This window comes from Melopsittacus undulatus, chromosome 1 (assembly GCF_012275295.1).
Source record: "Melopsittacus undulatus isolate bMelUnd1 chromosome 1, bMelUnd1.mat.Z, whole genome shotgun sequence".
Taxonomy (NCBI): Eukaryota; Metazoa; Chordata; class Aves; order Psittaciformes; family Psittaculidae; genus Melopsittacus; species Melopsittacus undulatus.
In genome coordinates this window covers 49,099,279-49,125,229 of record NC_047527.1, presented here as the reverse complement: position 1 = coordinate 49,125,229, position 25,951 = coordinate 49,099,279, and the positions used below count along the sequence as shown (strand labels likewise).

The following is a 25,951-nucleotide window of genomic DNA, read 5'->3' as shown; positions in this document are numbered from 1 at the left end:
CGTAAATAAAAAACAATGGTGTTTATTTTCTGCAGATGCTGCCATGCTTGCTGACACTTCTAAAAGCATCATCTAGAAATTATCCAATGGATCCAGGGGGTTGTGGATGCCAATGAAATAATTTGTTACTGAGGGTACTGCTGAACTGCGTTTTTTCTCTCTCCCTTCTCCATGCACAAGTCTTTCTTTCCCTGCCAGGAAGAAAACTGAATGTTGAATGAAAGTATCACGTAACTACACAGCACAATGCTTCTTGCCAAAACATTTGCTCCTGACTTCTATTACAAAGTTGAGATGGAAAGGACAGACAGTTTTGCTGTCTTGGTTTGAATTTTCCTTATTTGCATTACAACTGGCTATAAATAGAGCACTCGTTCTGATAAAAAATGACCAGCCTTTAGATAAAGCCCAAATCCAAGTGGAAAGCATTAAACATAAGGAAAATGCATGAAATGAGGTTGTCTATGCTTTGGCCAGCTGAGAGCTGAATTGGCAGCTCTCCAGGAATCCTAGGGCTACACCTAATTTCTCCTAAATGGAACAGATTACAACCACCCAAATTCTTAATACTGAGGAGTGGACTAAAGAGTTTATAGGGCTGAGCATGCTGTGCTCCAGAAAAACAGGCTACAGTCAGTCACATGTTACGAAATGATTAGCTGTGATCTCATTGGTGTTTATCTTGATGAGAAACATGGAAAAAGTCAGATGCAATTCCAATGAGCTGTAACATTTTTCCCTTTTTCTCCCTCCCGATTTTCATCTTTCTTTCTCTTTATGGCAGCACTGTGACTGAATCCCACTTAAGCTGCTGTTTTCAATAGGTTTCCACTACACTGTGGTTTTAGGTGCCCTGTCATAACCTCAGAGCTGTCAGTTACTGATTTTCACAATATTCCATTACTTCTGGAAGTCCCTGTGTCTTCCCAGGTGCCTGGTCAGATGCTCTGTGTCAGGCAGGCGTGTTTTTTAGCTGAGCATGGATCGTATCAGCCAACAGTCACAAGCTCCCTTCAACAACTTGTTTCTGCAGGAAAATAGAGCTTTTAAGTCCTAAGACTGGAAGTGTTTCTCACTTGTTAAACAAAAACAGGATGAGGAAACACTTGGTGTAAGTTTTTTACACACTGTGTTAAGTCTCACCATCAAATCTATTGATCTCGAAGGGGATATCTGTATATACTTTGTACCTTCCTTGTAAGTCTAAAAATACACTTACCCATAAAACACATGGATTTTTGCTGTCCCTCCCAAGAGGCAGTCAGAGAGCTGAGCTCCTTTGTAGTGAGTGATGGCAGGATGCTGCCATCTTGGCAGACTCACGACCCTGCGGGTTCTTCTCAGTCCCATCTGCCGGCAAGAACGCGGCATGCAGTCTTTGCAAGCTTGGAGTAATATACATGGAGCATGGAGCATTCCCACTGTATGTGCATGTACATTCAGGAACTAAAATAAAGTTCATCAGTCTAATTTTAGGTCTGTAAGCTTTGGCAGCCCGAGGCCAAATAGATTCCCTTCTTAGTAATACATCTGTTTTTCATATTCAGTAAGAGTCATGTATTGTTTGTTTCAGTGTGTATTTCCCATTCAGAACGGATCTCATGATGTTTTTGTTAATTTCTTGCCGTGAAAAAATGTCATGTGTGCTGTGTTGTGCAATCATATCTCTTGTTTTTTGGTTGAAAGGAACTGGAAAACTGGGCAACCTGATAACTGGAGCCATGGGCACGGGCCAGGAGAAGATTGTGCTGGGTTGATCTATGCTGGGCTCTGGAATGACTTCTACTGTGAAGACGTTAACAATTTCATTTGTGAAAAAGACATGGACAAAGGTAAGCAAGGCACTTGGTTTGATTACTGCACCATACCCACAGCAAATTTTCTGCAGCTAGAGAGCAGAAGATCCTGGCTAGATGCTACGGCAGGGTCTTTTGAGGAAGAGGGGGAAACACATGTGGAGCACTTCTACTCAGATCTTGTCCAGCATGCTCTTTTCTAATACCCTGTGCAATGCAGATGCTGGATTTACTGCATTTGGTAAAAGCAGCCTCCAAGCTGGCTGTAGCCATGGCGTGCTCTGCATCTTGACTGTCTCCTGTAGACATTAAACATGCTTAAAATTTCAGGCATGATTTGGCACATGCTCCAGACCCTGACCATACAGCAAGCTGTATTTATAGACTCAGTGGCCACACAAGAGGGAAAGCTGGCCTCAGGATGGCTCAGGGACCAGCCTCAAAACCCCAAAAAGACTCTGTTTTGAGAATTTGTGCAACACGAGGCATTTGGTGACTGCTAAGGAGATCTTAAATTTCCCACCACTTGGAGATGTCCCACAGGGCTGAGAGGCCAGGTCCACAAGCTGTAAGTAATTCATCTGTCGCAGTTGGACTGAAGGACTTACAAACTGCCAATGTGGCCCAGCAGTCACACAGGTGATTGCCACAGGGCATTCCTTTCTGGTTACACAGGCATTTCTGCAACAGCAGAAGTGAAATGGTTCACATGGCTGCTTAGAGCCTGGCCCCATCATCACAGAGCTAAGTGGTATTTGTGCTCATGGTGGGGCTCTGCCTAAAACATTATCTCTTCCATACAACCTGTCTAAACATTGCTTTGCCAAGGGTGCCCAGCTGCTCCAGTTGCAAGCCTCTAGGTTGAATTTCAGTGAAGGCAAACAGAAACGTCAGCTAGAGCCAAAATTAAATCACATCCACTGAAATGTTCCCCTAAACCAAACCAAAACAAAGTGCTGAACAAGTTTTTTGTGTGTATAACTCTGTTTGTATGTCCAGAGCAAAAGACCGTGTAATATAATTTGCTCTTGTTTTCCTACATACATTTGTTAGTTTAGGAAAACTTCATGGTTTACAAATATTTGTCCTCCAGGACTTAAAGGATCTGAATGAGTCCACTTGTCCATACCTTGATCTCTGTAAGTTTTCTTTTTGGAAATGCACTTAAACTTCACATGGGGTTTTTTTTTCTTTGTTTTTCTTTTTTTTTTTCCCTCACACTGCAGGGCAAATATTTGGAGTGTAACAGGCTGTGACTTAACAGATATCTACATATTATGGAAATTTACTCAAAGAAGAAAATCCTGGGAGAGAGAGCAACATTGCCTACCAAAATTGAAAGGGGAAAAAACCCCCAAACAAACAAAAGCAAGAACTGAAAACTGGATTAAATGTATAAAGGAATTCAGCAGCAGCTCTTCTCCAGCATCCTGCAATTATTCAAGGCCTTTCAACCCACAGCATCAAGAAATACCGTTGGACTAATTCTGTTACAGATTTTCTTCCCAGTAGCCACATACATAAGCAACTTGTGTTTTCTAAGAAAAGACATTCTATCAATCTGAATAAGACTATTGGTCACTCATATAGAAAAACGTATAAAGTAACTGTGTAAACAGTATGTTTCGTTTGCTAAATCCCAAATGTAGGAAAATTATACAGATACACGAATATATAGATTTTATATAAATATATATATATAGTCCAACTCTTATCAATAATATGGAATATACTTTTAAGAGCTTTTAAAACTTTGTATTTTTGTACAAAATATTTGCTTTTTACAATTGTTCTCTTTTTTACTGACTTTTTTTACAAATATAGTGCACAGGGGCCAAAGAAAACAATAAAGGTACTAATAATTCATTAATTTTTTTGCTGGTTTGCTATCAGGCCTAGCTCAGCTATAGAGAAATATTTTTCCATTTAAAAATATTTGTACTTTCCCAGATGATTTGTTCTGGTTAAATAACTTTTAAAGCAGATTTTAGGTAGTGTTTTCCGTATTATATGCAGTCTAATCTGCATGTGTAACAATTAAGTTGACTAAGAACTAGATACTCATTATAGCTCTGATCACAGCCAGTGTTCCATTGGGGTAATATGCAAAGACCATGGTAATAAAAGGTTTTCCATCCTGCCTGCCTGTCTTCTTTCCTGTCTGCCTGCTTTCCTACCTACCGGCCGTCTTGCCTTCCTGCCTTCCATCTACTCATGAGAAAATGCCACTGAAGTACATCACCAGCTCTTCAGAATGATTTTGAAATGTTTTAATTCCTTCTCCCTTCTCATGAGGGAGGGCACTCAGGGAGGGATACTGAGGGAGGGATACACTGATAGCACCCCAGTAGGTGCTACCCATATTGCAAGTCAAGCCCAGGTGAAGGATTTGATGAAAACAATCAAAGGAGCTGCACATGCTGAAATATGTTTCTTTTTAAGACAGATTCCAAAATGTAGTAAGAAAAACATGCCGTACTCGGGAAAGTCTAATCAGCTTCTCCAAAGTGCTTTGTAAATCAATCTCTCTGTTTTCTGGGCCACTACTTCTCTCCCAAACAAAGTAGACAATAAAATACACTGCAAAACAGAAAGCAGTGTGGCTAATGGGATGATATCATTACCCAGCCAGTTTCCACCATGGTCCCATGAGGTCCCATGCAGCTTATCAGGAACTAAAAAAAAATATTAGGAACCAGTTCATTAGTAGAAACCTTGGTTTTGGTTCCCAGTTTTTATACTCTTTACATGGCCAAACTCTATATCACAAAGGAAGTTGTTTTGGCTTCTTGGGAAGGAGAGTTGTTTTTCCATTGCCTCCTGACCTGCCGTTTACCTTGGCTGAATGCAGATAAGTTTGTTGAAATACGCCAGCTCTGTTGGAAAGAGATAAGATTTTTTACTTCTGATTTTCAAATACTGCTCCTAAGACCAACCAATTACAGACTGTTGCTTTCCTACATTCCATACTCCCTCCACTGTTCATTTGGCTTTTTAATTTTATCCATATTTTTATTAAAGAAAATAACATGTTACATTTGGGGGATCTGTCCATTAGCTATTAGACAGGAACAACATGAAAATTGCATATGTTTAACTAAAAGTGAAAGATCTGTGTGTCACAGCTGCAGAAACCATGTGTCACCATCTTGGAGGTAGGGCTTTTCTTCAGACATTCTGAATTTCCTGAGACTTCTCTGTTGGCTTTTACATCAAGTCTTAGAGCAACGTGATTCTGCTATACATCCTGTCATGCTGTACCTAGTTGTGTGTATATACGCACTGTAATGTTTAAATATTTATACACAGTGTCTGTGGAGATAATGTTGAACTGCTTTTTGGGGAACAAGGTACTAATACTTTGCATGGCCAGAGAGCTTCGCACACCCTGGTGAGTGCAGCTTTGCAGAGATACACTGAATTAGAAGCACTGCTACTTTTGTTCTGAGTGTTGGCTTACTTAGGTGAAATAAGTCCATTCTGACCATCTGCTATGTTAAATTACCTTCTTCCTGGTTTTTACTGATGGGATAGACTTCTGTCGACAAAAGAAGTTAATGAGAAACCTCTGTGTAAGCCCCAGCTATATTGCTTCTTTGCCATTTCATTTGTCTGTTCCTTCAGCAACAGCAGTTGATGGTGCATATTGAGATGGTTCAAGAATCATCTAACATTCTCCAGTCCCTCTAAAGAGGTTTTCTGCACAACAGTGATCAACAGCTATACCTGTACTTATGGCTGCATAAGGTTACAGAATGGCCATTGATCAGTGAAACCTTCTTAATCAGTTGGAAACTAGCACAGCAGCTATGCTAAACTATGGGTAGTTGGGAAGCAACCACTGAACCAAGACAGTTTAAAGGTGCAACATGTTTATGAATTAAATATTAATTTCAAAGTGAATTTCAGTGCTGTATTGTAACTATCTATAATAATGTTCTAATTATTCACCTTTAACTGAGAAACATGTGCCTCTGCTCAAGCTCTCTGTTCACACATTTGAAGCAAAGAGTGTAGCTGTAGAGTTGGCTGGAAAGCAATGCTGTAGTTGCATGTCTGGAGTGCCCAGTCATCCTTAGAATCTGGCTTGAGCAGCCAGGTGGGCTGAGACAGACCATCCTTCTGACGCAGTATTCCTGCAGGAGGGAAACAGAGGTATCAAATGGCAACAAAGATTGAAATCATTGGGAGGACTGGGAGAGTGTTAAGACAGCTTCAAGAACCTGCCACACAAAGGAGAGATTCTCAGAGATGCAAACAAGACACCAGAAAGGGGCCTGGGAAACATCCCCATTAAATCCACTTTCTGTATGGTCTGAGCGATAACACAGGTTGTATGGAAAGTTTTAAGTTATAGGAAATTATTTTGTCCCAGCTCAAGTTTTGGCTTTCTTTCTTATGCACAAATGCTGTAACTTGGCATTCTGAGTACATATTTCCATCGTCCTTTTTCTTGTTTTACATCAAATTAAATGCAATTTCATATACCCTGCCAAGCACTGGGACTGTTGCAAGAAGGGGAGGGGAAGGCAGACAGGGTGCAAAGTCACTGTGATTTACATCCAGTGCTGGATTTCTTAATGTCATTTCTGACTTGCTTCATTAATTTATTTGGAAACACCTTCAGCTGATTAGAGCTTATAAATCTCAAACTTTCATCCCCTTTGATGTTTATAAATAATATGTGCAAACGTTTCAATAAAGGAAGCAGAAAGTGGAGACATGGAATTTAATGTTGTTTACTCTGTGCATGTTTATGTAACCAGGAGAGATGTGGAGTTCAGAGAGATGTGCAGCCACAAGCATTTATTTGTAGGTATTAGAAGTCAAACTGATGAGAATTATTTTCATTAAGGCCTTCCTTCTCACACCATCCTGTTTGAAGCATGACTGTGCTATTTTATCCCTTAATAGCAGGTTTGGGGCATTGTTTTTGCAGCACCTAGGTGCTAGAAACTTGGTCTGAGCTGTGCAAGACCTTTGAGAAGGTCTTAAGTACCAAGAATTCCCTGTTGCAGTTCACTGTTCTAGCATGCAAAGCACTGCAGATGGGCCCCCAAGTGAAGAATGTCTTGAGTAGAGCAGGATCAATTCCTAGGTTAGCCATTATTGCAGCTACCTTAATTTGGTTGTTTATAATGGCTAATCTGATCTTGCTATTTTTCGCTTTCTCAGATGGCTGGCCTCCTCTTTTAATTTTCTGTTCCTGGCAAGTAGCTGCCCTGTTTTTAGCAAGTAGCAGGAGTTGGTTTCTGATCACTGGCAAGGCAAGGAGCTGGTCGGAGGAAACTGCTCTGCAGCAAGTAAGGGAAAGGTGGCCAAGTTGATTCATGTGTGAGAAAACAAAACCACTTTTCCCCAGTGCAGCTTCCTTCATTAAAAGCACAGCAGCAGTTCACACAGATGTAGCATCCAAAGGGAGCAAAATGTCTCCAGACCCAGCCTCCAGACTCGCTTTGCTTTCTCACCACTCACTTCTGTGGGTGTTCTGTGCAACCTGGAGATACTTGCTGTCCCTGGAGCAGGCCCTGTGCTGCTGATGCTCTTCGCGCACTGGGACACACCTCTGCTCCCAGGGTGTGGGCAGAAGTGAGGAGGAGGCTTTGTTTACCCATACTCCCTCAAGAGGTAGTTCGGGTATCTATAGATGGGAAAGCATAGTGACTTACAGAGCACTTGTTTCCCAGAAACCAGACCTACCTAAAACCAGAGCCTATTTGTTCACTCACCATCTTCATCTTGTTTTCTCCATGCTGTTTAGTGAAATAAATAACAAAACCAACCAAAACAAAAATAAAACAAAACAAAAAATCTTGGCAAAAATAACTTTTGGAAGTTCTGATGTGTTTTCTCTCTGAGGCTGAAATACGTTTGTTTTTTCTTTCCATCTGGCTCAGAGATGAAAAAAACATTCTTTGATTTCTTTTTCAAAATAAACTCAGTGTAACACTCCAAAATGTGTGTAGACATTTTTATTCTTTTTTTATACTAGAATAAAAGCAAATAATGAAGCAAATAATGCTCTTTTTACACATGATCTTGAATGCTGTGAGGATTTTCTTACCAAAAGGGCTTCTCAGAGTCATGTAAGTGTTGCCAGTCTGATTTTGTGACTGGAGGAAAAAGATTTTCAAGAATATGATTAATTTTGATGTCCCAGTTTTGGGGATTTTGCTTTCATACGTTGGGGAGGTGATTTTTACCGATTTTTTTTTTCCCAGCATAACCAGTATTGGCATAAAGAAAATTAGTTTTCATACACCGAAGTGAACAGAGTGGACTTTTTAATGCTCAATTAAACAGAATGGTGTCTCTCCCACATCACTGTGGGGGGTGGCCATTTCTGCTGCTGTTTTGGAGAGTAGAGTTCAGTGTCATTACAGGACAGCAACATCAGCCCAGTAGAGAGCAATGTCTTGCGTGGGTTAGAGTTAACAGATGACACTAAATTACCAAGAGACCCCTTGATCCCAGAGGAAGGAGGTTCAAGGACTGCTGAGACTACTGACTCCCCTGCAGCCCAGCTTCAATAAATCTTCCAAAAATTGAACCAAGGTCTACTTTAAAAATAATTAGATTCCCCTTTAATCATTTTGGCTGATCCTCCGAAACTTTATTATGAACCTTCTTTTAATAACCAGCATGAAAGTAATTATGGCCCATTTAGATACATTTTTTCTCATTCCAAGTGCTGTCCTTTAGCTTAAATAGCATCTCTTCTGGGACCATCAAGCAATTGTGGTGGTCAGTGGAGCCATTCATCTTGAGACATAAGGAATGGTTGGGAACAAACACATCCCTCTAACAAGCTGGGGAGCCCTGACGACAGAGCCTGGCTCTGGTCCCACTGTCCAGCCCCACAAGGGATTATATGAGGACATGCTGGGCTTCTTTGAATGGTGGAAGTTTCCATACTCTTCTCTTGTTAGTACTGCTGGAGGACAGGGAGCAACAAAATACATGTAGAGGATGGTTTGCTGCTGAATTTGAGTAGGTTACAAGAGCTTGGCTTTTTGTAAGGTAATACTATGTTTTATAACACATTTGAAAAACTAGTCTGTAGGTCTGAGCTTAAGCACACTTATTCTGGCTTTACACCAGAGCAGAATCTAAATGCAGATCAGACTTAGACCTTTGCTCTTCAAGAGATTAAAACCTCTGATTCAGAGATTAGCATGTCACTTCCACTTTTTCTGATCTGTTTTGCCAAGGCACAAATCCATGGATCAGGCATCAGTGTGGTTGCACACTCCCAGAGCTGCTTCCAAACTCCCCATGTTTGCAATCATACTCCTGCCAGCCTTGCCAGAGGTCCTGCTGATGGAAACGCAAGTCTGAAATGTGACTTTGGAAGACGCTTGTTTGGGAATCCCTCTCATTCAGAAGTCTGGGCATATTGCAAAGATGACATTTCCTTAATTCCATCTCCATTACCAGCACTCATGTAAAACAGATGATGAGTTATTTTTCTGAATGGCAACAATGTATTTTTGTCCACTTTTTTTTCTATGTCAGAATAAAAGCCTGGAAATGGAAATCCAAAAAACTATCCTTTGGCATTGCAGTATCCCACTGTATCAGGCAAACAGTGTTCCTGGATTAATGCCTGTGAGAACAGCATGAATTGATATTTGAACAGCATACAGCTTAGTGCTATCTGCTTGTGGAAGCAAACTTCACCACAGGTACAGTCTTGTCACTGCTCTATCTTCTGATGGACAGGGGCAACCCTGCAGGCAGGCCTGCAGTGTTTCGAAGATAAGAGAGAAAAGATGAGACAGAAAGAGAGATGAGTTGAGGACAGAAAGAGAAAAAAATAATAAAAGAAAGAGAAAGGGACAGATAGGGAGGAGAGAAACAGACGAAGAATGACTTGGGAGGAAAATGAACCCTGATGTTCTCTTTGTGGTTTCTAGTAAGATCGGAGGAAAATGAACCCTGATGTTCTCATTGTGGTTTCTAGTAAGATCAACCACAGAGGAGCTCTCTTCTCAGAAACAGCATAACAGGGCTCTGTCGTGGTTCTCATAATTCCTGTTCTCAATTGTGAAAAGAATGCATTCCTGCCTTGCATGAGAAGCATGTCATTCAGTTGGTGCCTGAAGTTATGTATTACTTTCCCAGCACAAACAAAAATTCCTGGTGGCTCCAGCTCTCAAAGGAGTTGGGTTGGAGCTTTTGTTTTGGTGTTTGGTAGGTTTTTCCTACATGTCCTTTTCCTCCTACACAAGTTTTGAAACACAGACTATTTGCTAGTTTTCCAGCTGTATCAGAAGCACAGAGCTCAGCTTTGGAAGGCAGATTAAAGCAAGAACATACAGCAGGTCTCCAAGCAACAAAACAATGTCTGCTGTGGGAAACAGATCCACAGCAGTATCTGGACTTGTAACTCCTATTTCTGTACTAAACTTCTGTTGATATCTGCATTTGAACAGGTGTACTTTATGAAAAGTCAAACATGCATCTTTAAAAAGCATAACAAACAGCAGAAGAAACGTACAGATGTGGAGAAAGAGGAATTACTGAAACAAAAAGGTTGCTTAGCTTAAACAAACAGATAGACAATTGTTGAATTTGAACACCAGAGACAGTTCAATTTCAAATACCTAAGTGCTTGAGGTGGTTTTAAAGGTGGCATATTAAAATGAGTGACCATTGACTTTCCCTAATTTTTAAGAGGCAAAACTTGGAGGCTTCAGGGGACTCGCAACAATCACCAGCTGGTGATTTCAAGCAAAATGCTAATTTCAAAGTAAGATCAGAGCTCTGTGTCCTGTTTTATCCAGATTAGCCGTTTTAGGGGTAGGAAGGTGGTCAAAATTCCACGTCAGAGCTCTTCACTACCTGAAATCAGCTCTCTCCTTCTGGTTTTGCAATGTTAGAGATGGAAAAATACCTTTTAAATGTAGCTTCATTGAGGTATCACAGGGAGCACTTTATTTATTTAGCGGACATCACCATGATGTCTCCCAGTCTGTCCATCTCCTGGCATTTTACATATGAGAAAAGTCTAAAAATAGAATAAAACATGAAAAAACACAGGCAGAACAGCTGTTGTTCTATCCAGACAAAGCCTTGAATGAAAGCCATTATGATGGAACAGACTCTGCAATTGAAAATCCATTTACATTTTCAAGTCTGATTCCAACTGCAAATCTTAGGTTATACATATGACAGATTAAAAGACTCTGGCCCCACTACACTTCTCCCTGGCAAGAGAAAAACCATCTGCACAGCATCACTCATGGTTGCTTCAACCCTGTAGGTACACATTTTTAGAGGACGTGGTGGTATATATTTTCATGTCTCTTCCCTTCATTTTCACATGCAAGAAAATCTCACACACTGCATTTTCCCCAATATTGTGGTAGTTGGCACGCCAGCTAAGGAGTCTGATGTGTGTTTTGATCTTCTCTTTTCCCTTGATTTGAGGGGCTACTGCACTATTTCCTTTGTAATCACACTAGCCAGGGTAAAAACCCTGTACAAATATATGGCTGTGAAACGATGCGAAAAAGCCAGGAACATGGCTCTCTTTCCAAGCAGAGAGAGAGAATGGAAAAGAGCGTACACCATGTAACGGGCTGCGCAAACCCATCTGGAGCTGACTCCCACAGCAGTTTGGCCACGCTCTGGGCCCTGTGCTCTTCACGCCATGGGTAAGGGATGAGGGATGACAGTCCTTCCATGTGAAGAGCCAAGAACAAGCTTCACAGAGCTGAAGCAAGCCTTGTTTTGACAGTTTTAACTACTGGCTGAGAAGCGCATGGCTCTTGCACCACAGCTGTTGTGGGGATCCCCCCCACCATGGCTGATGCTGCAGCCAGAGATGTTTCCATGCCCAAAGACCCTGGACAGCACTGAGTCAGCTGTTTCCCGATGTACATAAAGCAGATCGCAAGATTCATCCCTAATTTTTAAACACATTAAAAGAAAGATGAAGAAACCATGTGAAGGTTCTGAAGTTTGGCTGAAAAAGAAACCCAGACACTAGAATTAGCCAAAATACGTGACAAGTACAACTTAGAGAAAATATATTATTCATTGTCAACATGATCAGGGCTATACAGGCATTGGAAAGAGGCACACAGCAAGTGTTTGTCCTTCACACAAGATGACACATTCGGAGCGTCACAAAGTGTAATGCCTGTTGGAGGGCAGAATCAGACCCATTGCTTTAATTGCAAAAGAGACCTCTGCCTGAGGACACAAACTCGCAGGGCAAGGGACTTATTCAGGAACTACTCATAGGTGATTAGTGCTCAGGATGTGGTCTCAGGGTGTATTATACATGGCCATCTCAGCATCCAGTACTTGTGGTTAGGTGACATCAGAGAGTGCTTGGCAAATACATCACTAATGCCACGCAGCACCACAGACATCCTTGGCCTGATTTAGCTCGGTTCATATAATAATAAGAGTATAATAGCATAAATAGATTAAATTCTAGAGCATGAACAGTGTGCACTTGAAAAAAAATTAATTAAAACATCAGCTAAAGGATTTTCAAATTGGCAATTATTATAGCAGGCCAAATTATGTCATTTACATACCAACCAGAGAGGGAAGGAATAATAGAGAAGAGCATTGCCATGAGTGTAACACTTAACTTCAGCTCTTGAATTTAATGGAGTTGTTTTCAGTAGTGTTTATACTGTAGTTGCAAGTGCCTCTGAGTGTCATCATGCAGCAGTACAAGAAAAATTACAGTGGTAAGATGTGCTCTAGACTCTTAAAAGGTGCTATGGGGTGAGCAGGGAAAGCTCCTTTCTTCCTCTGAGGAAGAAGAAAGAAGGGGGAATTAAGAACTATATTAATTCACTTGAAAATTGAGAGACCCTGTTACCATTGTAACTAAAGGGATGTATGTGGAAGGAATGGCACCCAGACTTATACACAACAAATTGACTCCTACACCATCCTTTCTTGATTAACCAAACTAACAGTGAGGACTATGCTTCCTGAACAAGCAAGAATCACATTCAAAGAGCTAAAGGCACTGTGGCATTTAAGGGCATTTTTAGGGCTAATTCAGTTTGAGCTAGCTGAAGGCAGCATGGCCACTCTGGGGTTTGCATATCACGTTGTAGGGCCGATAGCCCTGGCTGCCCCAGGAAATAAAAGTTGCCAAGAATATTGGCTTATTCTATCCTGCTCAATGACATTTACTTTTTACTTCCTTCCAAGTTGTGCAGAACAACCTTACATTTGCTTGTAGCATATGCCTTAATGAAACAAAGTATCAATTTTAAAATAGACTGTCCCATGCCTAATAAGTAATTACTGAATGCCATTGTGGTTTAGGCAACAGAAGCTAGAGATATCTTAATGTTTTTCACCTCTCAGGAAAGCAGGTGAAATTTGCCTCTTATTTTAAAAACTCTACAGCCTGACAAAAGAGGATTTACCCAGAAGACATCCATCCCTCTACTTCACAGATTCTCAGCAAACACAGTCCCTAGGGTCCTTTCTCCTAGGGAGCAGACCAGGCTGGGCCCCATCTCATACTGCTGTCACACAAGATTTCCATGTGCAACAGTCTATCCCAAACCCAGTCATTTTTTCTTCCCAGTTTAGCAGATTTTTTCTCACTAAATTAACAATTTGCTATCATAATTTAAGCCTGAGCCTGGTGGAGCTGTAGGAGATACAGCCACTAGAATCAACTTTCTGGATGACACTTGGCAAAGACTTGAAGGCCCAGTGTGGTAAATCACTTAAATTTGTGCTTGGCTTTAAACAGATCACTGAGCCCATTGATCAAAGTCTAAATGACTCTTCACCCCAGTTCCTCCAACTATTCACTACAGATGCTGAAGAAATGTGCCAAGCAAAGGAAGGTTTTGTAAGTACTTACACAGGAACATATGCAAAACACTTGGAGAAAGTTGGCTTTCTGAAAATTTCACGAGTTTGCCAGGTATTTGTAATCAACTAATTCAAACTACCCTTTGCCTCATTTACCAGATAGCAGCTGCACAGACCAATTAAACCTTCTCCTTAAATAAGGCAATGAATAAAAATAAAACCCAAACAAATAAAAAACCCCACAACCAAACACAACAACCTATACTGAGTGCATAGACAGAAGTTATGAGGCTGCAGTTAGAAAGACTCTTTGATATTGACCCTACTTCTTTTGCAAAAGTAGCAAAAATGTTATGCTATCTATAGAGAAAGTCATAAGCCTCTATTATTGCTATTTATACTGTAGAACTAAGGCAGGGCCTACCAGCATATACCCGTGAAGAGAGGGGCACAGGAGTAGAGAGATACAACTAACTAGCTGCAGAGAGCATCACTGCTACTCCAGGAAGGATGATCTCCTCACCTCTTGAGTCCTCCCAAACCAAAGCTGCCTGCTCAAAAAGCTGGGGTAAGATTTGCGTGTACCGTTTGCTCTGCTTCAGGTGGCCTTTCTTGCAATGCCTCCCTCCCTGATTTATACTTTTCTCATGTGAAGAAAGGTTTTAAAACAGAGGTTTTAAAACATTTTTAAGTCCAGAGCTGCAGTAAGAGGGTGGCCCTGCTGACTGCTGCTGCAACATAAATTACTCTTCCAGGCCTGGATTTTAAAGAAATTCTCCCCTCCCCATGCCTATATTTATTCTATCTAGAGTCTAATAGGTAGCTAAATAATCTTAGGAACTTTCAGGTGAATACTCTGGTAAATTATTACTGTTCCCTTGGATACCCCAGAGAAGTAATTTGCATGTGAAATTTAAGCAGGTAAGTTATATTTAACAAGAAGAGATGTGACTGATAGAAAGTTGTAGTCATTTTTATCATTTTGATATTTTATCTTCAGGCTAGAAATAACTGTTATCTGAGCATACCTGTTCCTGTGAAGCACAGGGGCACCTCAGATTACTAATGCTACCCTAAAGAAATTAGGGGGAAATATATGTATCTCAGTACACGTTTTTCCAGTGGACTGATGGTCTTTGGCAGCTCTTTGCATATATTTCTCCATGTAAGGTGTTCCCCATTTTCTTCTCTTACCTGCTCTGAAGTGAGGAAAAACAACTTGAAAACAAGGAGAAAATGGTCCACAAAGTCATTTGAACTGGCAGTTAGAGTCAAGAGCAAGTAAAGAAAGTGAAACTACTTCCAGTCATGTCATCGTGGCTCCCTTCCCTTCTCCACTGTCCCCCCGCCTCCCCCAGTTTGTTCTTCCCCCAGGAGCCAGGAACTCTCATGTGGTAGCAGATGCTGTCCTTAGGCTGATGCTGTCCTTAGGCTCCCAGGTCCAGCAAAACACAGGAACTTGTCTAGGAATTTTTCTTTGGGGAAAGATGCTTCAGAGAGTACTTAAATGTTTGCTGGTTTGCTTCAGACTTTGCAGGCTTTAACTTTTTGGCTTTCTCAACCTATTTTTGAGTAAAGCAAAACCTTCAGCAGGCTGTATTATTAACAGTGACCTAGTGAAACCTTGTCCCTGTATTGCTCTTACGAATCTGTTGCTATCACAGCCCTGAGCACAAACTCAAATGACTAGTTTTAAAATCCAAAACCATAACTCAGTGGCTCAGAGCTTCTTATGCTGCCATACATACACTGTTATTTCAATCACACAATTGTGAAATTCCTCAACAATAAAAGAATCTAGTGGCTAGTAACTATGCCGAAATATTGGAATAGTTAGAGAATTTAAGTCTCATTATTAAAGAAAATAAGAAGCCAATATTAAATGCTGTGAGGAAAGTGAAATTGTGAATAATACAATTATAAATGCATGAAAAATCCAGATTCGTGAGTCTGGGGAACCACCTAATCAAGGAGAGGAATCAGAGTGACAATCAAGGTACTACAGTGTTACATATATATCTCTCAATACATGGAGCTTGCTATCAGTTTTCATAAGCAATTCTCTGTCTCAAGACCATGACTAAGTCCCAAAAAAAGTGAGTAGGCTGATCAGATTCCTCTTCAGTTTTGTAAGAAGCATCAAAAGCAAGCAGCCATCTGGAAAAGCAGATCTGAGATTATCTTGAACAAGTCAATTTAGCCACTATTCCTAGGCTGCAGCCTGAAGGAAGCCAGTGTGTGTGCAATGAATGAAAATCATCCAGTAAGCTGGTCTGTTCCACTTACCAGTTATAGACACAGCAAGAGAGAAATAGTGGAGATCATTAAGTTATCCCTGTCATTTAGATCCATCCCACCTAATTTATGGTATGCAACTGAGTTCGTAAGAGAGAAGCAATTTGCCTTAGGCTCCCTTGAGGACACCACACCACTGCAGCATCACTCATCTCACCTGAAACCTGAATTGCCATTGGTTTTATCAGAAGTGGTCAGGAAGCCTGTGCTCCTCACCAAGGCTTCAAAAGCAACCAGGATCTGGGCTTCACTGAAGGAACAGAACTAGTTATGACAGATACAAGTGAATACAAACCAGGAGGTACAAATTATCTCCTATCTTCCTTCCTCTCAATACCTCTGACCCTGCCATTCACGTGTCTTTTGTAGGAGTGGTGCTCCAGAGCCTAGCTTCAAGGCTCTTCAACTAGGAGGGACTGAAGGAAAACAGGCTGTTTGCCACTCTCCCAGCGATGACTAGGTAGATCTTTGGAGCAGTCTCAGAGCCAGAGAACTCTGCTATTGACCAAAGCCATTTTGTCATTGTGGGTATTAGTGTTCTCTTTGGTCAATTGCTGTCACTTAGCCTGATTCACCTTTTGGGAGACCAGGGAAGGCTTCCCATAACAGAGTCTCAGCAACCTGCTTGCCACATGTCATTATTATAGAGCCTGGGGAGTTGGGTTGCACCACCATGGTTTGTTGCACCATGGCAGTAACACTTCATCTTCTGAGCTTGCACTCTTTTCTTTCACATAGAGAAACAGCTTGCCTTTGCAAAGCTAAGGAAATAATGTCTGGATCCATGTGATGTGAGAGTAAACATATTTAGATTTGCTACTAATTGCAGTATTAAAGAAAGTGGGTTTCTTCATGATTTTTAATTTTTCCCACTACTCTATCACACGTGAGGCTGCCTGGAAAAAGACAGCTTCTAGCAGTGAGCACTTTTAGATAACAGACAAAAATGTAAACACTGTGCTGATTCCAAGTCTGTCCAGACATTTTGACTGAACAAGCTATACTTCCAGATGCTTTTCCATACTTCAGTAGGTGAACTGTGGTTTAGTAGTTAGACAGTTGCATTAAGACAATGTTCAGAACAAAAAATCTGTTTTGGGAGGAGGGGGGAATACTGACATTGCAGGGATTTAAAAATGACTGGATTCTCTGAAGCAATAAGGGTGACTAATTTCCCATTTCATGAATTCACATGTGCTCAGTTTTCATGTTTTGAAAGGCAGCCAAAGCAACATTGTTTCAGGTTTCAGTCCGTATGAATAAAGTATAAAAGAAAGCCATGATAGCAAAGTTTATCATTGACACATACATTAGTATTTACACATGGACACAGCTGGATTTTCCAGTTTGTCTTCTGGCTCTTGAAGAATGTCATTAGTTGCTGTATGTCAGCAGTTTCCAGCAGCCCACAGTGTGTCTGAGGTGGTGACATAAGACCCCCATGCACAGATGATATAGAAACATTTGAAGAGTAGCAGTTTGAGGTGAAACACAGATCCACAAAGTGCAAGACACTTTACAAACCTCCATTTGGGTATGAAGACCTTATTTTATATATATATATATATTTATATTTATATATATATTTATATATATATTTATATATATATGAAAGTAGAAAATTACATAATAGTGAAGTGAGCCAGATGTGACACACAGTTTGCTAATTGTATTGACCCTCACTATGGGTGGGTTGGGTTTTTTTTGTGTATCTTACTAACATTGTTAGCTGTAGATCTTACCAATTTTAACATATTTAATTGAATTTATGCTACAGTTTTTAAAATTATATTTTTCCATTCTTTCTTTTCTTCATTCTTTGCTGCTGAAAACCAACACAATATCAGGACATAGTGATGAGGCAACACCTAAGCTAGAGGATCCCCTTTCCTAAATTGTCCTATGCTGAAGTACAGGAGAGATGCAGCAGCTGACAGAGCAACAACTTCTGATCTAAAGAATTTACCCAGATAGTTTGCTTTGGTTTGGGGAGATTTTTAGATGATTTGCTGCTCCACAGCTTCAGCAGGGCTTTTCTGGGTTCCATTTCTAAAGATTGAGCTAAGAGAGTTGATCTTTTACTTTTGCCTATACATGTGACAGCGAGGAGTTATGTGGACTGGACTAAACTTAGGGATTAGGGATCATTTCCTCATTAACCAAGCCCCTAACACAGAGCTATTGTGCAGCCAAAGGGTACGCATTTGCAGTGTGGTGGATTTCTTCCATTTCAGGGAAAGGAAGCTGAACGTTTGAGCTAAGATGGGCTCTCCCTGCCTTCACCTTCTCTTTTCATCTGCCAAGGGTTCCTTCTTGCTCTCTCCATTGAGACCAAGCTCATCCTCCAGGTCTTTATGGCTCTGACTCTGCCTCCTCCTTGCATCTTACTAACTCCCACTCTCTTTGCCAATGTCTTTCTGGGATTCTTACTTTCCTGTCTTCTTATATCCCATCCCAAGCCTGAAGCACTGAGCAGCTTTGTTCTCTTACTTCAAAATCACCCTCAAAGAAAAGCTCATTGCAAAAGCTTATGATTGGCATTAGTTGCCTACCTCTGCCACTGGCTTTTATAGGGTTTTTTTATGTGTGTGTTTGAAATAGATTTCAAGCTGTTTGCACAGAGCTGTGTTTTACCTGAATATTGACAAGGAAGGTCAAAAAGAGGATGACAAGAAGGAAGGAATAAGCTTTAGTAGTGCAATCTACAGGAACTCAATCTGCAAAAATGGTATCATTTTTCATTCAGTGTAATCACAAATCCACAGCATACTTCAGAATTCATACCAATGGCAGATGTGAAAGCAAAGAAGTAATCCCGGGCACCTGTGGTGTAGAAACATAGGTATGTGGTCCAGAAAATGCCTTCCTGCATTCTTTAATAACAAAGCCTGACATTTTATAAAGCACTGGTGTATAAAATTAAAGGGATTCCATATCAGAGTATGTTCAAAATGAGAGGTATGTTGCAAGGAAATTCTAGCTAAAAAAAGTCCAACTAATCCAAGTCCTCTGCTGAACTCCCAGTAGTGTTATTAAGTTATTATCCAAAATATATTACTGACTGAGGAAAGGTGCTGTTGACAGCATGATTATTGCAAATAGCACCCAGATGTGAGACACCTTGCTTTTGGGGAAAAAACAAAAACAAAAAACAAAAAAAGACATACCAAAAACAAAAAAAAAAACCCAAACCAAACCAGATTTTTGTAGTATTAGTAGCACAGAGATAGGAACTTTAGTAAATTCTTTCAGCAACAGAAATGACACATGTTCTCTGCATGGAGATAAACCAACAATATATGGTAACCACTTCTGCAAACTCATACCCAAACTCAAGATACCCAGATCTTGATGATAAATTAGCCAAATACAAAAGAGACACTTAAAGACAGCAAATAACACTATTTGAAAACACTTCACGGACTTTTATTTCTGTGGAATATCAATATTTGCATATAAAAATTGTGCATGCTGGTAATTACAATGATGACAAAACACAGAAATGCTGCAAAGTTTTAGACATAGGCTGAAACAATAGTCCTTTTTCCTAACTCGCCACATAGAATCAATGACAGAAAAGAAAGTCATTCAGCTCCTGGATTTGAAGCCATTGCAGGTATATAGCTGCAGTGTGCTGTTTGATCATCAGCTCTTCGTAGAATAGTAAAGTTTGGTTCAATACAGATGGAGACAATGGATTCTAGTTTGGACAGAAACACCCTGTGAGTGTCTTCAGCATGCTGCAAGAGCATACTCCATGCTCTCAGTTTCCACTGACTCCCATTTTTATTCTACTTTAAAGTCAAAACCCTGGTCTTGATCATGAAAGCCACTAGCCACTGTTATTTGTGACCATATCTCCATCTATGCGAAGAGTGGTAGCATTCCAGGACAACTGTAATAGTGAAAGATAAAGATTAGAAAAATCACTCATTCTCAGATTAACATGTGAAATGGTCTTCTAGGTGAATCCAGGTAAATGAGCCTTTTCTAGGTACATGTACAAAGTGTATTTATTTGAAAAATTCCACCAAAACATATTGGTGAAATATTTCTGCTCTGACTGGCATGGCAGAATGGGATCATATGGTATATATTTCCCTGCAATTTATTCAGGAAATCAAGAAGAAACAGAAGTATTAAATGCAGCAGAACATCATAATGAGATTTAACAACATAAAAGTTGTATGTTTGCCCTTGTGAGAAGTGTGACATGCTAATAAAAGAAAGATTCTGTTATATGTTTTGTAAAAAAATGTAATTAAGTTTTTCTGAGGGGTTACTTTTTGTGTTAATCTAGTTTCTCCTTCATCAGTCCACACATTAAATGTGTATCACAGTAGCAAAATGAAGTGGTTGGCAGAATGCCATCTAAAAATTAAGTATCAAAGGTAGTACAGCTTGTGTTCATCATCGTTTAAAAGATGAAAGTATCTTGTGCAACTTCCCATGACTGGTTTGGAAATAATAGGTAAGCTACTTAAACCAAACCAATAAGGCAATTTATCCACCTTTCATGCCAGTCCTTCCGTACTGAATGGTGTGCAAACTTGTCCAGGGAGGAAGAAGGTTGAAAAGAAGGGCTCTTGAGCATAAAGGAGGGCAATTATGGAGGGAGAACAAAGCATCAAGTACTACTGCCATCAGAGATAGGAGGTTCTGAGTACACCTTTCTGTAGGAATGACAGCAGAAGTTAAAATGGAAACTCAATTTGGTTTTGGAGCAGGATTTTATTCCAAAAGATAACATCTGGTTTAGGCGAAGTTGTTTTTTTTTTTTTTTGTAATCCAAACTTCAAAAACTCTTGATATGAGGTAATGCGATCTCTGTTCTATCAACTGACCTCTGAGTACGAGGATGTTCTGAGATACTGCTGTTGTTAATTGCTTTCATCCATCTGAGCTTTCAGCTGGTGATAGTGTTTAAATCTGGCCTGAAACCTGATTTTGCTTACAACAGTTCGAAAGAAAGATTATCTTGTTTGTCTCCCCCTTACTTAGCACATGCTAGAAGCACAGCCTAACTGATGCTGTACTTTTCTAATATATTGCTAACTAATTTAGGACACTGAATCCTTTTCATATCCAGAACAGCTATGGCATCTACTGCCTTACAGATAAACCATACTAGTACTCTGAGTTTCCAAGTCCCAAAACAGAGATCAGTTTTTGTCTGCCAATTCAGTGCTCAGTTTGACATCTCTATTAAATAGCTAATGAGGATAGCTTTAAGAAATATGGTTAGATTTTGCAATGAGGCAACACCAAGTGGCAAGCAGGAGTGACATGCTGCTGACACTGCTATAGGAATCGCAATGTCTGCCAGAGGTGCACAACTGCTGGGGTGCTAACTTCTTCAGTCACTGCAGCCAGCTTTCTAGACTCATTAACAATATCCCAGTATGAGCACTAACAGAGCAGTGTTGATCCCTCCTCTGCATGAGATCTATAAGAAAATAACAAATGCTATTCTAAACAGAGAAAAAGCTTGGTATCAAGCAAGAGGTGGCTATAAAATGCTATTAAATCACAGTGGTAACAATGGTTTTCTTCTTTATCTATTACCCCAAGAAGAAGAAAGATTTAATTTATGCTATACTCACTAACAGGTACATTATACTGCTTTTCAGCATGCTGGCTATCTTCTCTTCACGTACAACATCAGTCTTGGCTTAAGGTATATCTATTCTAGAAAAGACTCCATGACTTTGGCAGTATCTGCTTAGGAGACTTGTAATTGACTTTCTGCTATCTTTGTAAAAGTTTAAAAGCTTATTTTTACCTATTCAGAGAGCTCTCCTCTCTTTTTCTTTTGTATAGCAAGAGGTGGGGCTAGAATAATTTCATATTATTTATTTAGAATGGCCCTTCATTCAGATGTTACTATGGTTTATCAAAATAAGAGAACTAGTGAAAAAGCCTTGTAAAAAAAAGAAACCCACAAGTAAACTTTCTTCCAAGCTTGAATGAATACCCAGCATGTCTCATAGTATATGCAGGTGACTCATTCAAAACAATAGATCATGTGGAGCCTGTTTTCAACTTCATGAAGACCCCTTCCCCGTGATCTGAAATGAATTGGCATGGCTCACAGAATCCCAAGGGTTGGAAGGGACCTCGAAAGATCATCTAGTCCAACCCCCCTGCAAAAGCAGGGTAACCTAGAGTACATCACACAGGAACTTGTCCGGGCAGGCCTTGAATATCTCCAATGTAGGAGAATCCACAACCTCCCTGGGCAACCTGTTCCAGTGCTCTGTCACTCTTACAGTAAGGAAGTTCTTCCTGATGTTAACGTGGAACCTCCTATGCTCCAGTTTACACCCATTGCCCCTTGTCCTATCACTGGATATCACTGAAAAAAGCTTAGCTCCATCGTCCTGATACCCACCCTTTACATATTTGTAAATATTGATGAGGTCACCCCTCAGTCTCCTTCAAACTAGAGACCCAGCTCCCTCAGCCTCTCTGACATACTCTGCATTGTTTAGGCTGTATCAAACACTGGTTTCTATTACAGATGAAGTGACAAACTCCGGCTGGCGGCATGCCCCCAGCTCCCCCTTAGCAGAGCAGCATAGGCGCCAGCCGTCCAAGCGCAGACGAAGCAGTCCCCTCGCTCTGCACTCGTTCTGCATTTTCTGGGCAAACACTTCCCTCTTCCGGTACAAAAACTAACTACAGCCACACCACATAGAAAAACCTATTTCATACATTTTAAATATTTCTTTTAATAATAACAATAAATTTGATCGTAATATTATTTGCCTTTTCCCATATGAACAGGATGTTTGAGGTTTTTTTTACCCATGAACATTGGCAGTACCTGAGATTTTTGGCCAGACACAGCATTCTTAGGAGACCTGGGAAATCATGCTGGGGCTTGGCTTTCTCTCTGTTCTCTGAATTAAAACACAGGCTGAAGCCATGGCAGTCCTTCACCTTAAACAAACAAACAAAAAAAGGTAAAACTTAGCAATGACATTTTCTAATGCTCAAAATATAATCATCATAGATCAGTTTGGGTTGGAAGGGAACTTCAAAGGTCATTTAGCCCAACTCCCCTTCAATGAGCAGGGACATCTTCAACTAGGTCAGGTTGCCCAGAACCACATCCAGCCTGGCCTTGAATGTCTCCAGGGATGGTGCATCTACTACCTCCCTGGTCAACCTGTTCCACTGTTTTATCACCCAAACAGCTCTGGTCAGACCCTCCCCTTGCAAGCAACTTTGCTGATTAAATGGTTTTCTACTGCCTCCTACACCTTCCCCTGAAAATGTGCATTTAACCCCACATCAGCAATGCAGATATAAACAGCTGAGCTTGCACAGACTGTGAGAAGGCATGGGTGAGCTACATTGCTGACACAGCCAGCTCAACCCAAAGCATCTGCGTGATCCTCCCTGCCAGCAAGGCAGTGAGGGTTCATCCCAGCCTGCTGGTCTGATGGAGAAAAGCCAGAGCCTCCAGCCAGCAAAGCTGGATGCAGGAAAGGACTCCTGCTCTTAACCTGTGAAAAGAAATCAAAGTATGTACTGGAGAACTGCATGCCATAACTCGAGGACACCCCAGCTGAACATGTTGCCCTCAGGGATTAAGAGACAATAGCAGACAACAACTGCTGAAATTCTCATGTGAAGAGCCAAAGATGGGCAGGAGGGTGCCTGAACTCGTCATACTTCAGAAACCACAACTGGCCAAAAGCCTCAGGTTACAGTGCTGGAAAGAGCAGGCTCCACAATAAGGAGGGCTTCGATACCAAGCTGAATCCCTTGCACTCTCCTAGTGATTTAAAAGATAAATGACTTCTAAAAAAGAGAGTCAAGAGGAGAAAAAAGCAATTGGTCAGCTAGGCATCTGCAGTGCAGACCATTTCAGTGACTAAGAAGAGTACAAAAATTGCCAATATTTCTCTTTCCTGAAACAGAAAATGACTACTTGTAACTTAACTGAAAGCAATGTTCTTGCTCAAAAAACAGCCATTTGTAGCTCATCTGAAAATAATGTGCCTGCACAGAAAGAAGACATTTGTACCTCAGAAACTCAGAGGCAATGTTCTCACTCCACTGGGAGTTTTCTCAACATCATTAGGGTAACATGTTGTTACTGTTTTGAGCATGGTATCATACCTAGGTGGGCAAATATATTGGTTATGGTGCTCTGGCCTCTGCGAGTTGTTCATGCGCTGGTGAGGACAGTGAGGTCAACAGAAGTAAGAAACACTTCCTCCAGCCTTCCCAGGAGAACATCACAGCAGTGTGAAAAAGACAGGTGCTGACCATGAGATTCGGCTAAGAAAGAGTTATGGGATGAGTGTATTTAAATCAACACAGGTTCAGCTTCTCCTGACAGCAAAAGTAGGAAGAGACACAGGAAAATATCTTCCATGATATTCAGCAAAATTTCCTGTGCGTATTTCCTACGTGTTTTGCATAGGGTAAACCCTGTGCTGTCTTAATATGCTGGTATGATCTAAAAAGGGAAAAAGCTGTCACCTGGGGTAGTATTCATCTCACTTAAACTCAGCTGTCTAAATGCAGAGAAAGAGGCATTGGCAGGGTCATATTCCTCCTCTGCCCTCATCCAGATGCTTTAAGCTGAGAGAACTCATGCCTGAGAGATGAGTGTGAATCCTCCCTCTCCTCATTAAAGACCAAGCTCAGCATAGATATACAGAATCCCACTCTTACTTTTTAAGGATGCCATTCAGGCATCCAGTGCTAGTATAGATGTAGAAGGGTGTCCTGCCTGGCCTCCAGCTGCTGCTTCAGGAGGATGTGGGTCTCATGGCTCCCACTCTTCTGTCAGCTCTGTGAAGATTCCTCACATACCCTGAGATGTTTAATATGGCACTGGAAACCTTTCTTTAGAGACCTGAACTGCTCCCTGTATTTCTAACTGTAAAGCATAACAGGCTGATGTTTAAAAAGCTATTGGATAATTTGCGACAAAGTTTTGCTCTGTTACATACTGAGGGAGAGGGGAGATTCCAAATAAAGGAGACAATGCTTTCCTTATTTAAAATTATTGGGAGTTTTGGCAGACCAGTACTCCCCATCCAGTGAATTAGGACCATCAGGTCTCTATATACAAGGGGAAGAAACCTACCTTCATCAAAATACAGAGTTTTGTCTTTCAGGGGTCAAATAAATGCATTTGATGTTGCAACACAGATTCCTTGTGTTGAGGAATTTAGATGTAAGGGCAGACTCCCCCCCAGGAACATGGTGACAGTCTAAACAGACATAGGCTGGTTTGTTTAGTACTGGTCACACATCTTGAGAGCTGTTCATCACCAGGACAGGCTGGTGTGCTCAGCCACATAGTTGGGTTTTTAGTAACAGTGATTGCTTAAGGAAGTTCAGCACTGGTAAGAGAAAAGGTGGGGTGGGGTTTTGGTCAGGTTTCTGTGTTTTTTCCTTTTCCTAAAAAAGTGACTCAAATTATTCTGCTTTGATAGCAAAAAGGAAAGCAGGATTGAGAAGTAGTGAGAGAAAACAGTGTACCCAGTCAGTTTTGAGGTGCCCTTGAGAGATCCAGAAGACATCTGATGAGAACTATATTTAGCTGGACATAACAAGGGTTCCCAACTCATAGCTGCAAGCTTGGGCATGGGAATGGAAGACCAGGCTTCATTTGTCAACATTTCCAATGCCTTTTTCCAATTTTCAAATGGCTGTCAAGAACCAAGTCTGGGAACTGCCACTATCTGGCCTAGCTGGAGAATGGGGTCTTTAAAGGAGCTGAGACACACAAAAAGCTACATTTCACAATAAACATTTATTTTTGCAGGGCTACCTCAGACTAGTAGTTAAATCTAGAGAAGCAATGATTAGACTTCCATCCAAGGTGTCTCAGGGGAGGGACCTGTAGGACATTATTCAACTTATGAACTGTTGGTGCCGAGGTGATTTTATCAATATAAAAATTCCTAATTATTCTTCCTTCAGTGGTACTTTGACGACTGTGGCAGGCCGCGGCTCCGAGGTGCCGGTCACCAGAAACAACCATCACACCGGCCACTCACGTTAACCTTTTAAAGCCGTTTTCA

At 40.8% G+C, this 25,951-nt stretch overlaps 1 protein-coding gene across 1 annotated transcript in view; it reads left to right on the top strand.

Moving 5' to 3' along the window:
- Nucleotides 1-6,515, top strand: part of COLEC12 (collectin subfamily member 12) — a 100,507-nt gene extending 93,992 nt beyond the window's left edge. The window contains exons 9-10 of the mRNA XM_034060757.1: nt 1,687-1,832; nt 3,023-6,515. Coding sequence (XP_033916648.1) covers nt 1,687-1,832; nt 3,023-3,042 — 166 coding nt within the window. The 3' untranslated portion in view covers nt 3,043-6,515. The remainder of the gene's footprint in view (nt 1-1,686; nt 1,833-3,022) is intronic.
- The last annotated feature ends 19,436 nt before the right edge of the window (nt 6,516-25,951 follow it).